Source organism: Aulostomus chinensis, chromosome 4, assembly GCF_037954235.1.
Source record: "Aulostomus chinensis isolate RoL2024-O1b breed Wild chromosome 4, RoL_Achi_v1.0, whole genome shotgun sequence".
NCBI lineage: Eukaryota > Metazoa > Chordata > Actinopteri > Syngnathiformes > Aulostomidae > Aulostomus > Aulostomus chinensis.
Window position 1 is genome coordinate 5,016,905 of NC_141323.1, and position 17,238 is coordinate 5,034,142.

Genomic DNA, 17,238 nt, shown 5'->3' on the forward strand with positions numbered 1-17,238 from the left:
TGCTGTAAGTGGACGTTCATTAGGCTCGTTGAGTGGATGAGTTCCCCCTTGTTTAGCCTCAGGGACCAGCAGCAGTCTTGTTACCGAGCTCAGGCTGACTGAAAACCTATCATTTCATTGGCTTTTTCTGTCTCTCTGCTTAAGGAATCCGTAATGATGCAATTCTGCGGGAACAAGTTGGACAAAAAGGATTTCTTTGGCAAGTCCGACCCCTTCCTGGTCTTCTACCGGAGCAATGAGGACGGCACGTGAGTCCTTCCTTCACATTTCTTCCATCATCATTCCTTCTCCGCTTTCATGTTCGGTCTAATCTTCCCCTGCATCCAAAGGAAATTGGTTTCATTGATTTCCTTCAGATCAAAAGACCCACTGCCTGTTTAAGTGTGTGTGTGTGTGAGAGAGAGAGAGAGAGCGAGAGAGAGAGAGAGCGAGATGCATGCAGGGGGCACAGATTTGTTCATTTGTGTGAAAGCAGGAGGCACTGTGTAAGTGCACTATCCTGGTATGTTCACATCACTTAGATTTTGTGTGTGTGTGTGTGTGTGTGATATTCGATCAAGCTCGCTGTGGTGTGTTTCCCATCCTGCCGTGTGTGTAAAGTCAGATAAGACCTGATGTTCTGGGGGCAGAAGATACCAAGTCCACCTGCTAGCCTTTGGAGTGATAATATTACCTCGCTGCTGTGTGTGTGTGTGTGTGTCTGTGTGTGTGGCGTGTGTGTGTGTGCGCGTGCACGCGTACCAGGGTATTAGCCTATCTTTCACAGCCCCAGAAAGTGAGTGTGTTTTCTCAAGTACGTACTCATTTTCCTTTATATCCCCTTCACTTCACAAATCTGTCCTTTCCTCACCACGGCTCCTTGTCTCTCTCGGCAGGTTTACTATCTGCCACAAGACAGAGGTGGTGAAGAACACGCTGAACCCGGTGTGGCAAGCCTTTAAGATCCCTGTTCGCGCTCTTTGCAACGGTGATTACGACAGGTACGTGCCCAGGCGCCGGGCGAGGTCTTACAACAAGAGAGCAAATTCGCCAGGGTACAACATCAGCAGGAAGTCTTCCGCACACTTACTTACGCCCTCGGCTCTTCTTTCTTCTTCCTCTGTTTGCTAATGTTTGTTGAAATGAACACAATTGTCGGGTAATGGCCACTTTGGCTTTGTTCAGCTCTGGTAGCTTCCTTATGTTGCCAAAAGCTCATTACTAGTCATTTTCACTAATATCACTTCATAATCCATCTACTTCTTTCTTCAGGCTGTTTTGATCCCCACAATAAAGCAGGGTACTTCAAGCCATTTGATGTAGGATAATGGGTTTTTATCTTCCAAAAAGGTGGGATAGCGGGGCTTTAACTTTGCTCCCTCCAAGTGATTAATGGGGAGGCTTTTTCTCAGGCATCCGATTCCTTTTAGTAGGAGATGTTACAGAAACGTAATATGCCGGAGAGTTATTCTCAGTATCTGACGAAGCAACTTCCACACAACGTGACACAGACAAGATTGCCGATGTGCTGGATGTCCTGGCCTCTTCAGGCTTTTTAGATCCCAGTAATATCAGTGAGCTTGATCTGGCCTACTTAAAAGGTTTGCATCGCAGCATTTATTGGAAAACCACGAGATGCCGCAGGGGCGTTGATTAGTGTCGAGTGATAAAATCCATTTGCGTTTGATCTGGCCTCATCCATCAGATGACGTTTGAACCATGAACAACCACAGATATCAGCGATGTTGAAAAAAGAACAGAAAAACAAGCCTTTTGATTCGTACCTTGTCTGCAGATCCATCAAGTGTGTTTAAAATGTCATCCTCAATAAGAACTCCAGGCAGCGTTGCAAAGAAACTGTGAATAGATAAAGCATCATCCACTTTTTAGATGCTAAGTTGAAATATTAGCACATTTGGAGGTAAGGGGTGGCTGGATTTGGCACTAAGAACTGCATTCATTACTTTGTAAGAGAAGAAACAACACGCAGTTTGATTTTACTGAGCCATAAACATCCAAGTGGTCATGATTCATATCAGCAGCTGCTGCTTGTACCTGGTGGATGACGGCAGGGGGAGACGGTGAAGTTCTTTTGGTATCTACTGACTGGTATTCTCGTCAGACCAGGGGAACAAAGATTCCTTCAGTATCACCGACTAGGATTTGTTTCAGTAGTTCCTGATTTTGTTGCTGCTCCTCAGGTCATTAGGAATCTCAAAAACGGGACATGAAGCTGCGTTAAGGCGAAGTAATCTGGAAAAATAAATGTAATTGACTGGAGGCGGGGGGGTCTGATGTGTTTAATGTGTCTGCTCCGCCAAAAAAATGGGAAACAGTTGGGGACGGTGTTTTGACTGCAGTCATCCCACTTTGGCTTCAGTCTTGTTTTCTTGAGTTAAACTCAAATTGTAACATTTCAATAAAGGTAAATGTCATGTTGATGTGAAAGGCAGCTGTCATGTCTGCTTTGTTTCATTTTATTTTTCTGACTCATGCATTCATTCAATTTGCCATGACATGAAAAAATACTGCAGAAACGCCAGGATTTTATAAGGTTTATAGAGTACAAAACACTTCAGTAATGTGAGTAATACTGGAAGGATGTAATTCAATCAGAATACTTCAGCCGTGACGTTATTCCTGTTTCAGTTCTTCGGAGAATGAGGGTTAATCAGAGTATTAATCAAGTTATTCTGGATGTCTGAGTGCCAGGCAGTTGCTCGGATGCCGGTGAAAATGGCAGCCAACAAACCCTGCACCTACACATCGTGAGACAAGTGGAAGATGTGTAAAATCACCCTGTAACGGAGAGACAGCAGCAGGCCGTTTTAATCACATCCTAATGAAAGACGGTTTCAGCCGCCGCAAATGTCAAGACTTCACGTCCCCGTTCTAATCAAGACTTTGGGTTAGTTCTGAAATGGAGGTTGTTGATTCCGCCTGCTGTTTTTCTTGCAAAAGCAGAAACTGTTCTCAGATTGCTTTTGTGTGTGTTAGCAAGTCAGTGACACAGGGAGCCGGCTGGGATGGGACTCGAGCAAGCCTCCTGCTCTGTTCAAGCACGTCTGCCTTTGGGTCGTAGCGAGAGGAATGAGGCAGCATGGAGCTGTACGCTCAGGGTCCAACTGCTGACCATGGTGCCGACCCGGGGCTGGTCTGCAGCCGCTGACCATGGTGCCGACCCGGGGCTGGTCTGCAGCCGCTGACCATGGTGCCGACCCGGGGCTGGTCTGCAGCCGCTGTCCATGCTTGCTTTCCATCTCCAGCGTCTTATTGTTTTTGCAACTCTTGCACATAATCATGCAAAATGAGGATCTGATGAATCAAACTTTGAGAACTAATGAGAGAGTGTGTGACATCAGAGGTGTGTGTGTATCAATGGCAAATGCAGCAAGGAGCAGACAATAGGGTTTAACTTAGCTAAGCTAGCTGACAGCAGCATTTGGGTCCTATAAGCTTATTAGAGGAGTCGAATCACACCATTTCTTATCGGTGTGTTGAGTACACGCACACACACACTCAGACTCTGTGTGTTCAGTCCATCCCTCAGTGGCCTGTGAGGAGAGATAAGAAGGCAAGCTGGCAAACAAAGGAGAACTGTGTCTTACTGGAGGAGCCTCTCTCACACACAAACCTACCTGTGTTTCCCTCACTCCTGACGACATCACATTGATTCTCATTCATCCCTGGAGACTGAGCTTTGCCCCAAACCTTATGTAAACATTTGAAGAAGCCAACAGTGTAATGATAAACTTACCCTTCACCTCCAAAAAAAAAAGGAGGCAAGTCCCGACATTGTACATGTTATTGTGTAAACGGATACACGCGCAAACGAAGCGTGGCTATTAAACTGAACACTCCTGCTGAGATGCACCGTCACACTGACTTGATAAGACACACACCCATCACCAAATGTGTCACTCTGCACTGGTTTCTGTTGTGGAAACCAGCACACATCCATCCCCGGCGGCCGGTCTGGTCTCTCTCAGCCCACTCCCTAACTTTATTCCCTCCCTCCTCCTAATGGTGTGTATCCGGCTGCCCGCGCTGTCCTGGGGCCTCTAATGATGGTTGTGTTTCAGCTTCTCATGCTGAAAGATGAGGAGGATGGGAAACGCTTACATCAGACACCGTTAATTTTAGTTTAGCAAGTTCAAAACAGCATGGCAGAGAATTATTATCAACTTCAAAATAATTGTGTTGTGCCCCCCGATTCCAACTATACGAACACAAACAACTGAGGGAGACGAGTTCTGCTGTTTCCACCTCCTGTCTTCTGTCTTTGTCCGTTTTTAGAACTCTGACCATCAGTTATTCCCTTGTTTTATGCCTTTCTCTCTTCATCCCGGTGCCTTCTGCTCCGTTTAATTCTCTCTCTGCTCTGTTATCCCCGCGTCTCTCCCTCCTCGTGCTCTCTGTATCGCTCCCCTGTTTTTGTCAGAGAGAAATGACCCTCCTGTTGAAGATGCTGGTAAATAGAGTGATAGCACAGCGTATCTCATGCAGACTGCTGGGAGAGGATTTTTTCTCCATTTCCTTGTGGGCTATAATGGGGTGCAGACATAGATGTATTTGGAGATGTGGAGAGCGTATTACCAGAGGCTAATATAGTGACAGACAGGCTGTGTGTCGGAATAAAGATAAGCTGCAGATGGAAACGGCTCCAACAAAACACATTAGCATTTTTCTGATAAAGTGTTTTATGAGTAGGTTTTATAAGTGGAGATGAAAGGGCTTTATATACCAGGAAAAAAACTGTCTTCATTATCCTAAACAGCCAGCGTGTTTAATGGTGCTGCATGTTGCATGTCGGAAGAAAGATCTGTCCCCAGTAGAAGTATGACTCAAGAAAATCCTGTGTTTCTCCCCGCAGAACCATCAAGGTGGAGGTGTACGACTGGGACCGAGATGGCAGGTACTTCTTCTTCGTCGTTTATTATTCCTGTAAAACAAACTTTGTAGAAACTCTTCACACACGGTGGATCGATGGCATCTCCTCTCATCTTACAGGCTGACTGCAGGTTAGATAACGACAGAAGTGTGCATGTTAAGTTATGGTCAGATTGAGTTATAGCTGGTTAGCAAGATCCATCCATCCCTCCATCTTCTCCCTCTTCTCCTGTTGAGGGTGGTGGGGGTGGAGCCTATCCCAGCAGCCTTCCCCCTGGACAGGTCAGCAGTCCATGGCAGGGCCAACACATAGAGACAGACAACCATTGTCTCTCCCAGCCACGCCTACCGTCAATTTAGAGTCTGGATTAACCTGGTCCCTCTTGATGTCTTTGGACTGTGGAGGAAGCTGGAGTACCAGAGAGAACCCACACAGGAACAGGGAGAACATGGAGACTCACCCAGAAAGACCCCGTGCTCCTGCCGGGGCTCCACCCACAACCTTCTTGCTGGGGGGCCACAGTGCTTGGTTAGCAAGATATTTTTAGTTAAACTTTTACTGCTTCAAGTGACGCACCAACTGGACTTTCTTTTATTAAGAGCACAGATACCTGAGCTGATAAATTGAGACTAGCATCATTGGTTCATGTGTAAAATGCTGTCCACAAAGAAGGTGAGTAAAGTTAAAGTTACGTGAGTAAAGCAACGTGAGGAACTCCTGTTGATGATGTCATAGTACATATTTGGAGTATATCAGGCAAGAGTGTATCAGCTCCAGTTGGGTCCTCTCATCTGGTTAAATTTACAGGAAAACCCAAGAGTTTTTTTGTAGAGATGTGAGCGTCTGTTAGCATTTAGCGCTAGCAGGGACACCTACAGTGCCAAGCAGCAAAATTAAGGATAGTTTGCTGACTTGAGTGTGTGTGACGAAATAGTGGTGTGTTTCGTTTTAACTACCGGCGAGTCATTTCAGTCACCTTAGCTGTTAGCTTTCTGTGGACTGCTAATCGAATCCAAGTCTGTGTTTCCAGTAGGTAAGGAAGGCGGTGTCGCGCGCTGACGGCCTAAAGATGCTTCTGGGTTCTGGCTGGATGACAGACAGACAGAAAGAAAGGAGGATTTTCCTAAGTGACATTTTGTCAAGCTGCAGTTTTCGCAGGGAGTTATTTCTCCATTCTTCTGCACAACTCTTTATCTCTTAGAGGGAGCACAGTGACATTTGGGTGTAAAATTTTTCAATGGAAGTGTGGGTGCTGATTGTTTTTAACAAGCTGTTTGGTGGAATTCAGCTGCGAAGTTTCTTCTTTTTTTTGTTTTCATTCCGTGTACATGAAAATGTCCTCATTTTATGTTTGTGATGCTTTCAAACTCACCAAAAGTAACGTCCTCGTCTTTTGTGCGACAACTTATCAACTCTTGTCGCGAGCGGTTCAGTTTAGAAACTCACAACGCAGGACGCCGCGGATGAGTTGTTGGACGACGCAGCTTCTTCAAGGCTTTCTTCTGGTCTCTGTTCACAGTCACGACTTCATCGGCGAGTTCAGCACCAGCTACAGAGAATTATCCAGAGGACAGAGCCAGTTCAATGTCTACGAGGTGAGCCTGTGTTGGTGTTGGTTGGAGGTTTACATTCCAAAGAAATCGCTGTTAACACCGTCTCCGTGAAAGTTGAACGAGAGCGACACGAAAACACTTTTTCTGACGGTTTTCTGCCGCCGCGTCAGTTGTGTCGTATTTTATCAGGAGTCCCATGAGCTGAGCTCCGCCCGCTTCTGGACTTGCATGGTTTTCATTTCAGAAAACAAGGGAGCTGCCGCCCGTATTGTAAGATCATGTGACCAAGGTGGGCGCGTTTTAGGATTCACTGGCGCCCAAAAGATGCTGGATTTTCAGGCTCGATACAGGTTTTGATAAAAGAAAAGTTTAAAGAAAAGGGATGTTCTTATGCGAGATTCTAAATCAGTTGTTTCCCTTCATGTGATCACAACCTTTCGAATGCACCGGTGTCTATTTATCCTTCAGTATCAGCTGAAGCCACTGGCGCTCAGTAAAATAAAACGTAACGATGCCACCGTGGTACGTCTGCATTCAGCGCACGTCCAAAAAGTGCTGTATTTCCAAGGTTTTCACATTTTCATCCTCCTCATATTTGGAGCAACGTTAGGGACAATGTAGCCTTGAGTGGGGTTTTTTTTTTCTCTTCCCAGTATGCACCAAATCACAACACACTGAAACATGTGTTTTTGTAAGATGAGAGATTACAACATATCATTCTCGTCATGTGGAGAATAATCAGAGGGAAGTTAAAGTGGATAACACGCCAATCAGAGGTAATACAGCTGGAAACGAGAAACCACTCTGAGAGCACAAACATCCGCGTGCCAGGAACCTGCTGGTAGACAAACATGACCTTCCTGGCAGAGCAAACCCACAACCATGACTCAGCAAAATTTTAGAAATCTCACACTTTTGAAAACTTGAAACCGAACAAATTCTTTTACTTTCCCACTGCATGCGTTCTGTCTCTCCCTCTCTCTCTCTCTCTCTCTCACACACTCACACACACAAACAGTTATCATGTATCACTGGCTCTGCCATGAAGAGGAAACACTTCTTGATTAACAGACTACCAGGGGAGAGGAGAGCCCACCCGGGACGGTCATTTTAAACAGCGGCTTACTGCTCTGATGTGCACATGAACATTCATTAAGGCGCGCGGGCGGGCGTGTGTGTGTGTGTGTGTGTGTGTGTGTGTGTGTTGGGGGGGTTGCATACTCACTGTAATTTGTTGTCTCCAGTTTATCATTAGCTTAACTTGCAGTTTATGCACTGCATCACCAAGGCCCTTGCTGTGTGTGTGTGTGTGTGTGTGTGTTTGAATCTATTTTACAACCACATTTCAATCACTGCTCCTCACCCTCAGAGGCAGATGTGTCCTTGTGTGCGTCTATTGCAGTGTGAACCAAGGAGAAAGACATAAATCCACACGCTTGTTCAGGTTCCCTCCTCCTCTTTAACCTTGGCGTCGCACTAATTAAACCATTAGGATTTAGAAAGTTCAGGTACAGTGTTTTGAATTCAAAAGGAGTTTCCCCACATCAGAGCCTGGTTTAATGAGCTCGCGCCATAGCGTGAGCAACAAAAGGAGCTAATCTGTTGACAAAAACAAAAGCAATAAGCCGGTTTGGCTTTATAGACGTTGTGTGTGTCCTGTTCCATATTCATGAAGCCCCACCGCCACAGTCGTGGAGCAGCTGCTGTGAGTGTGTCAGGCGATGACTGTGTTGCTCAGGAGTGTGTTCATGTTACTTTGCGGTTTTTGGTGGCCAGTATTTGTTGACAAGTGCTGCATTTTTACACAAAACCAGGAAGAACACCAGCATCTCTGAGCATCTCCACTCCTACATGGGGGGGCACAGATACCACCAAGACAAAACGTTGTGTCTTGTGTTTTCACAAGACGATTGTACATCAAGACTCGTGCACAAGTTCACACGAACCCCCACTAAATGATGGGTTGTAACTCTTTCCCACTTTGGCTCAGTCTGTACAGTTTACAAGTAGAGGAAAAACCATGCGCAACCATGAGATTCTGTATCATAGCAACCAAACGCTACACCCTGAGGGCACTCTCAAACCTCCCCAGCCGGGCGCCTTCAGAAGAGCGTGTGGCGTTTTGGTGGACACGGGCCCGAACTTTACGGTTCGCACTCAGCGCTTTCGTCAGCTTGTGTTTTAGCTGCAACAGACATTCGCTGTCAGTCAGGAAATTCCCTCGGCGCTGCCTGTCGGGCTCCGGCGCTCGCTGAGGAACACAGTGGAGGATGTAGCAGCTGAAGAGGCAGATATTTCCCTCAGGAGTTGGTGGAGACCTACAACAGAGACTGAAAGAGGTCACTAAATATTAATGTTGCTGCATAACTGCTGTAGTATTCACTAGACTGCTGTATGCTAACATGCTCATCACCACACACACACACACACACACACACACACACACACACACACACACACACTCAGCGCAACCTGAAGCTCATGTTGTCTGTGTGTACTTTCAGCACATGTAGGCGACCAAAAACAGGATGGAAAAGTGGATACATTTTAGGTCAGAAGTGTTGTTTCGTCTGAACTGAATTCACTGGGATCAGCTGATACTGTGTGTGCGCGCCTGTAAATCGCGGTAATTGCGTCACGCAACAGGAGGCCACACACGCGCTGCGCATTTGCGTCCGTGTTGCCTATCGAGAGAAAAGAGGGAATTGATGTTTGTAACGTTCAGGAAGTGATTAGGACTCAAAAACTCCACGATTCCTCGTAGGAAAGCCGCTTGTTCTCTGCACGACACACTGATGATGGAATTACAACCCATGTCTCTCTCCTTCTCAGGTGGTAAATCCAAAGAAGAAAGGGAAGAAGAAAAAATACCTGAACTCTGGAACGGTAACGATCCACTTCCATCCAGTCTGCCGCGTTGTCGTTGACCTTAGAACAGCCAACGCAAGCAGTGACTGATGTGTGGTTGCTCTTCACCCGTGTGCACGTTTGTTGCCAGTGCGGCGCGCCAGTGGGAGGAGGGGAGGAGAGGTTCACTCAGAGGAGGCTGCAGCGATGTTGCAGGGCCACCTCATGAAATGCTCTCCTGCCTCAGATGTGATTATTGTGTGATTGCAGGTCACGCTGCTGTCCTTCCTGGTGGACATTGAAGTCACCTTCCTGGACTACATCAAAGGAGGGTAGGTCACCCACCTTCACGTTCATGAAAGCCACGCGGAGAAGCTGGGGTGGTCGTCCCGTTAATGAGAAGTGATTGTGCCGGTCGCTGTCTCCGTAATAACCTCGTCATGACTCAGTGTCTGCAATATGCCAAAAATAATGATCCCTCCGTGTGAGCGAGTTACAGGGAAAAGTGAGAGAAAGCAAGTGAAAGGAGGAGAGGGATTGACAGCACCTGTAGTGAAGCGCGCGGGGTCGTGTGTGTGCGTGCGCGCGCGCGTGTGTGTGTGCGTGCGCACCTGTCTGTCTTGGTAATCTTGCGTTGTGGTGTTTCTGCACGCGCGTGTGTACGTGTGTCTGTGTGTAAGTTGCTGAGGAGTGTTGACCGTGTGCGACCAGGCATAGCGTGAATGTTCGCCTACATACTCGGCCTTCATTAGACTCACAGAGGGGAGACTGTCAAGGGAGAGAAAAGGAATGTGTGTGTGTGTGTTTGTGTGTGTGTGTGTGTGTGTGCGCGCATGGGGGCTTTGCTCTGCCGTCTGCCGTTCAGCTGTTGGTAAAGATCCACTTCTCAGGGGGCACAGAAGGAAGAAATCTCTGGAAAAACGCTGAAAGTTTGCAGTGTGTTTCCATTGTGATCATTTTATTGTTCTGCTTCTGGCCGGATGAGCAGCTTCCACCCCGGCTGTTTCTCATCTCTGATGGATTTAAAAACACTGGCCAAAAATTGTTTGAGCCTATAAAAGGATTATGGAAGAAGCCGAGCCTGGCGCCGTGAGACCGTCTCCTCACTGGGAACGACTGAAAAGGTTTTGTTTGGTTTTTTTTTGCTGTGAATTTCGATGCAGAAATGAGTTGGAAATGAGTCTCATGTCCTGCATCCCGATTGGTTTTCAAACCAGCAGCACGGATGCTTTTAGGCAATGCATGTTGTGACGAACGCGGGGAAGCCTTTCACCACCCTGCTGTGTCTGCTGTCAATCAGAGTGCGCTGACTTGGGTCAAGAGCAGGTTAACCTGCCGCTGCCTCTGCTGCCCCCACAGCCCAGAGGGCAAAGCTTCATGATGGAGAAGAAATCTCCATTTTTAGAAGGATTTTCTAAACCGGAACATGTGGAACACACGCTGTCCCAGCAGCAGACTCTGAGTAGAGTAGAGTAACTGCCTCTAATGGCTGTTTTTTTCATTTGTCAAGTTAACATTTGTAAATCTCTCCTCGATGATATTATTGAACAAAATCGGATTTTCACTCATCTGAATCGACTCAGCAAACATTTCGATTTCGCAGCGGATGACATGATTTGTGGCTGAGTTTAGAGCAGCTTTATTGTTTCTTCTGCAGCTCCAAGGCACCCAGGCAGGTGCTTTCATAAAAAAAACTCATCAGAAACTTGCCCAGCACCAAATGGCCAACAGTTTACTGCAAATTGACTGTAAAAGCTTATGAATATAATTCATCACATGACTGAGTATCCTGCTGGATAGCAATGCAGTCACGTTCTGCACGTTAGCATGGCTGTAAACACAGCACCACGAGGTTGACCCTGAACTCTGAGGCCGGTCTGAGTCCTCTTGACCTTGACTGAAAATTAAATAAGCGGGGAGCAGTAGACCTGAGTTAGACCTGAGTTAGACCTGAGTTAGACCTGAGTTAGACCTGAGTTAGACCTGAGTTGAGCCAGACAGACAGACAGACATTTCTCGCATTTCTAGTGAGTTGGAGGTAAATCTGATAAACAGTGGAACAACAAGGCTGCGTGTGTGTTTCTGTTCAGATCCTGAATCACGTGTGTGTGTGTGTTTGTGTGTGTGTGCGTGCGCATGTATTTTTGGCTGTGTTTCGGGAGTGTGTGCTGGGTGCTGTTACACGCCCGTGTGGCTAAATGAAGTGCCGACTGATGTCTCACTGCTTGAAACCTAAATGGACTGTAATGGTCCCGTTGCACTTACTCCAATTTTACAACGGGCAGCCGGTGAGATTGTGCTCGGACGCACAAACACGTGCACTGACTCACAAAAACAGTAGGTGCCGGCCCACGTGAGCACACACACCCTCCCTAGATGCAGGTACTTTGTCATTTCCTTCCCTCTCTCCTCAGCGCCTTCTTCTTTCCTCCCCACTGCTCTCTTATCCTCTGATTGGCAGCTCTTTTTGCAGCTTCAATGCAATCAGCTAATTGTTCATTTGGACCTAATTAGGAACATGAGCTGCTGGCAGTATTAGCATAAACGACTGAATTGAGGAGACTCCGTCTCAATCCGGAGCATCGGCGCTCCCATTCTTCTCCTGCCCGCTAATAAAGCATCAGTTCTGCCCATGGTTTCCCACAAAGGGGCCTCCATACATGAGCACGCAGATAAAAACCAAGAGTTGTTGGCTATATCTTTCATTTGAAGTTGTGCCGTTGATGGCTGCTCTGTCACTCATGCTGACAGATAAATGGTTTTCCTCTTGTTGTGGTTTGTGAATTGAGTATTGAAACCAGAATAGAAGCCGGGGGGTGGGGGGACTCTGCTGGTATTGAAATCATTCTGAGAGGTTGTCATTTGGCAGAGGAGCAGAACAAAGATGCGTGAGAAATCTTCAGAAGCCACCAAGATGAGGGTTACACCTCGCAAATTACCAGGCTCGCTCCTGCAGCCTGATGCAGAGGAGCCGTTTAGCTCTGCTGCCGCGTCCTCCAGATGGGCGCCGTCCAACCAGCAACATCTGTTTGCATATCATCAGGAGAGGTCACGCCACACAACCTCTGATGCTGTTTTTAGGCCACTCAGTGCATTCATGCATATACTGTACACCCCCCCCCCCCTGGCTCTTAGATAGAAAAGGAGAGGGGACTAAATGCTTTTTTTTGTCTTAAATAAAACATTTTAGATGAACTGCCTGTCAAGACAAAGGAGTCTCCCTCATGTTCCCAAAACGCTGATCGGTCATCGTAAGAAAGGAAAAATGTCTTCTCAGCAACTCTTTGTTGCGAAGAAAAAAAAAGACTTTCTTGAGCTGGGTTTAAAAGGTGAAACCAAGTACTTTTGGAACGCTGCTGTCGCTGCAGCAACCGCAATGTATAGCCTCCTGCTCATGATCTCTGCGTGTGCTCGGAACATGAGAACCCTTTTACTGAAGTGGAATACGACTTTCAGGTGCCTCATGACAGCCGGTGAGGACATCAGGAGCTCCTGTGGGAGGATTTTTGAATACGGTCCCATCAGATCATCTCACGAGGGTCACACACTGCTAAAAAGAAGGAAAAAAAATACTGCGCGCTCCCACCTCAGGGTGCGTCTCTCCACATCTCGCTGCAAAGATTTACAGTCGTCCTTCAGGACAGTAGGACAAGTGCATGAGAGAGGTGAACACCGAACGTGCAGTTAGCATTTTAACATGAGTGAATGTATTTATGGGCACTGACAGATAAATGGATGGATGGATGGATGAATGGATAGAAGCAGGGCTCACCGCTATCATCTGAGCTAAAAAGTTTCCCAGATCTTCTCAGACAACAGGAACGTAAAAGAAAACCGCTGTTATTGAAGCTTCCTTTACGTGTGAGAATGAATCCACCCACCTGAAGTTATGGAACCGTCACTATCCTCGTGTGACCTTCCTGCACGAAAGTTCCATCCGTGAATACATCTGGTTCAGAAGTGTGTGTGTGTGTGTGAGAGAGAGAGAGAGAGAGAGAGAGAGAGAGAGAGAGAGAGCGTGGCAGACATGGCAACGCGGCAGAGATATTGATAATATACCTGTGGAGGAAGAAGCTTTAGACGGCGGCGGTGACATCACAAATATGCTTATAATTTCTTACCAGCTCGACGCGAGACTTCCCCTCAAAAATTCTGCCTCCTGTTTCCCCCACATTTTCCCTTTCAATGTGATCGAAGCGAAGTAAAATCTGGTCAACTGGACGTAAGTTTATCTTGAAGACGTTTCACCTCTCATCCCAGAGGCTTCTTCAGTTCTAGTGAAGAGTGTGGAAACTCCAGCTTATAAACCTGTGTGGGAGTGGTCAGTGCTATTGTGGTGGAAACGACCCTCCCGAGACTCACCTGGCCTCCCCAAACGACAGTCGTTGTGCGGTGTCAGGGAGTTCCAGGGGTGGTCGTTAGGGAGTTTCACCGACCACTCAGATGCTAATGGACTGTGCTGGCAGCAGCCGTTCCACATGGGTCTTTCAGCTGAACTCTTTGGGGAAGCTTTGAAAGGACTTGGTTGTAAATAGGAGAAAGGAAATGTCGCAGTCCACCTCCTCTGTTCAAAGATGGTTTCTCTATCCTGACGTGGATGGCTTCTTTAACTCCTCTTTCAAACCATCTGTCCTCTCTGTCGAGGATTTGGACATGGTCGTCTTGGAAGGAGTGGCTTTCCTCCTTGAGGTGGAGGAAAACCGCTGAGTCCTGTCCTCCAGAGTTGGCTCTTCTATGTTGGGCCATGCGCTTGTTGAGGGGCTGTTTGGTTTCCCCTATGTAGAGATCCGTGCAGGCCTCACTGCATCTGACAGCGTGTACCAGATTGCTTTTCTGGCTGTGAGGGGTGGGATCTTTGGGGTGAACCAGTCTTTGTCTCAGAGTGTTGTCTGGTTTAAAAGACACAGGGGTGCGGTGCTTGTTATAGATTCTCCTTAATTTCTCAGAAACCCCTGCCACATTCAATGAGATGATATCAAAATTCACAAGATGGTTCTAACCCTGCTGAAGAGGTTCTCTCTCTGGTGAAGAAGTTCTTGCTCTGGTGAAAGAGGTTCTCTCTCTGGTGAAAGAGGTTCTCTCTCTGGTGAAGAAGTTCTCGCTCTGGTGAAGAAGTTCTCTCTCTGGTGAAGAAGTTCTCTCTCTGGTGAAAGAGGTTCTCTCTGTTTAAAGAGGTTCTCTCTCTGGTGAAGAGGTTCCCTCTCTGTTGAAGAGGTTCTCTCCCTGGTGAAGAGGTTCTCTCTCTATTGAAAGAGGTTCTCTCCCCCTGTGGAAACTGGACCAGATCTTCTCTCTCTGCTCCGTCTCATCGTCTTGGTCACTGTCCCCTAGCAAAGCTACTTTACTGGGATTCTCCTAAGAGCTTGTTTTTCGTGCTGGTAACACTGGTATGAAAATGAGAAAGTCTGGTTTATCTCAAACTTACGGTTGCAGCTGAAGACGGAGGTTGGACTCCTGTCTCCTTCGTTTTTTTATGTCTTAACCAAATCAGATTTTATGAAAACATCATAAAACATTTTCTTGCTACGAAGAAGCTTCTTTCTCTCATTGAAGTTGAAGTTCTTATATAACATTAATTAAAGCTAAAATATAGTTTCCTAAAAAAGGAAACCCGGGATTTTGTGTGTCCATCGTACTTTTAGCAGATGTGGCGCCCCGAAGTGTAATGTGGTGTGAAGAGCTTGTGGTTATTTTTCATGGTCATTGGTCAAGGAGCTTGTCAAGCTAACACAACGTTAGCATACCACACTCCCCGTACATCACATTTCCAGCCAGTTGATGGCCGTCTGTATCTCAGCAGCATGTTAAGCTGTGGTCTGCTGCCATAATTCCAGGTGTTGTCGCACTAAAGTGCTGTGCTTCTTGTTGTCCAGGTGTTCACTCCCTGTGTGAGGGAGCTACCTAACACCTGGCTGTTAATTCCTCGGCGGAGGCAAAAAGTTCACGCACTTCAACTTTGAACAGCAACGCTTTCGGTACTGTCGTGTCTAATCGCACCATCCTGCTCACGTCCACATTCAGTCTTTTATTTTTATGAGGAAAGTTCCAGCAGCCCTGAGTGTCGGTCTGAGATTGGGATTTTTCCAGTCTATAAAAAAGCCTTGCAGCCCCATTTATTTTCTCCGAGTCTCAACACAGCAATTACAAAACTTAGATCAAGATTGTCAGTCATACTCAGCATGTCAGGACTTCTCTGCTGGACCCTAATTTTTCTGCAGACTAAGACTGATGGCGTCTGAATGGCATGTCACCCTCTGCTCGTCCCCGTCCGCCAGCACCAGATGGTCATTCCACTCTAGGATGAGTAGCCACTCATTTTACTGACTTGACTTTAATATCTTTCCAAAAACTGAAAATGAGCTTTGCGAAATCTTGTATGGAAGCGACTCCTGTCTCTCATGGTGTCTGGCTTCTGGTTCTAACCTGTGTGAAGACATGAGATGTGTGTGAGGAGGTTCTGTGTGTGTTTGTCTGGATCAGTGTGAAGACGCTGCGCCGAACAACATCCTGTTCCTGCAGGTTAACAAGTCAGAAAATGTGACGAGAGAGATGTGCTTTCACCTCTGTCTGATAAATGGATAGAAACTTTTGCATCTCTTTTTCTATCTTTTTCTCTCTGACCTCGCAAAGTTTGTGTAAAGCAGAAATGGTCGTTTCTGTAGATGCTCGTCTCATGACGACTGTGGTGGATTAGTTGCATAATAAATCGATAAATATAGAATCTTGTCCAAGGACGATGCAGCAACAGTTGTTGTAGACACGAGTTGTGATTAATTTTGTGCAACAGATCTTTTTTTTTTTCCCACTGCAGATTTATTTCAGTTCTTTTTGATTTTCCTGCATGACAACGTGGCCCTCCAGCCGTCTAAAGTGACGGATAGGAAGGGTGTGTCGACTTACAGTAGAATTTCTGTTGAAAACGGTTTTGGCGCTTGCTGCTTTTCGTCTTCTTCCTCTCCAATGAGATTTCCGTTCAAACGTGTTGCAGATTTGACTAGAAAAGTCTGTGAAAGTAGATTCCTCCCGCAGAGCCGAACCCACTGTTTCCTTCGTCATTTAGGTCATATCAAAGCATGTTAATCAGCAGGGGTTTATCGTCGGAATCCTGATCAGATGTTAGTGTGTGAAGGACAGCTAAAAGTGGAAAACACGTTTCCTTGAAGGGTGTTGACTTTCCCTCGTAGCTCCAAGTCACACGAAGCTCTGATTGAAATCTCTGCATGTCACAGCATTTTGTGATGGAAGTTCCTCCAAATGCACGTTAAAATCTGTGTGTGTGTGTGTGTGTGTGCGCGTGTGTGTGTGTGTGTGTGTGTGTGTGAGATAATAATAGAGAGAGTGAGCTCGAGGGGGCGGATGATTGTTGATTAATGTCTCTGCTTTTGTCTTCCAAGGACCCAGATCAACTTCACAGTGGCCATTGATTTCACAGCTTCCAATGGTGAGTAAACACACGGGGACACACACACACACACACACACACAGACCTGCGTGAGCGTCTCTTGAGCTTTTATTCAAATGTATGCAGATGAGGAATCAAGGGTTTCCTAATGGGCCGCTCCGTCACACCTGGCAGCGAAGGCTGAGCGCAGCCCCACGCTCCGATGGCTGGCTGGGATTAAGGACTGTGCGATCCATCTACCCTTGAGCTCGGCCCGAGCAGGACAGGCGCCGGCGCCAGAGAGCCAAATCCTATTAAATCAAATGAGAGCTTTCAGGCAGCGTGTGTAAAAATTGTATCGTAGGGTACTTGATCTTTTCAGGCTCTTACAGAGATCTCACTTCCAACTGGTGGCCATTAGAGTTCAGCAGTTTATTAAATAGATGGAAGCATTAGTGGCCCATGCAGAACTATTAGACTCATTCAGAAGTGCTAGCAGCTCTTTTAATAGTGCTAATTTTCACACATTCAAATTGAACTTGTCAGATTTAAATTTCCCCAACATCAACATGATGGTTTCCCATTTT

General features: G+C 46.6%; 1 protein-coding gene across 1 annotated transcript in view; it reads left to right on the forward strand.

Annotated features, from left to right (window-relative positions):
• LOC147262382 (copine-8) overlaps positions 1–17,238 on the forward strand; it is a 74,039-nt gene that overhangs the window by 44,232 nt on the left and 12,569 nt on the right. The window contains exons 8-14 of the mRNA XM_086201175.1: positions 145–248; positions 876–980; positions 4,853–4,894; positions 6,390–6,465; positions 9,256–9,309; positions 9,541–9,602; positions 16,665–16,711. Coding sequence (XP_086057301.1) covers positions 145–248; positions 876–980; positions 4,853–4,894; positions 6,390–6,465; positions 9,256–9,309; positions 9,541–9,602; positions 16,665–16,711 — 490 coding nt within the window. The remainder of the gene's footprint in view (positions 1–144; positions 249–875; positions 981–4,852; positions 4,895–6,389; positions 6,466–9,255; positions 9,310–9,540; positions 9,603–16,664; positions 16,712–17,238) is intronic.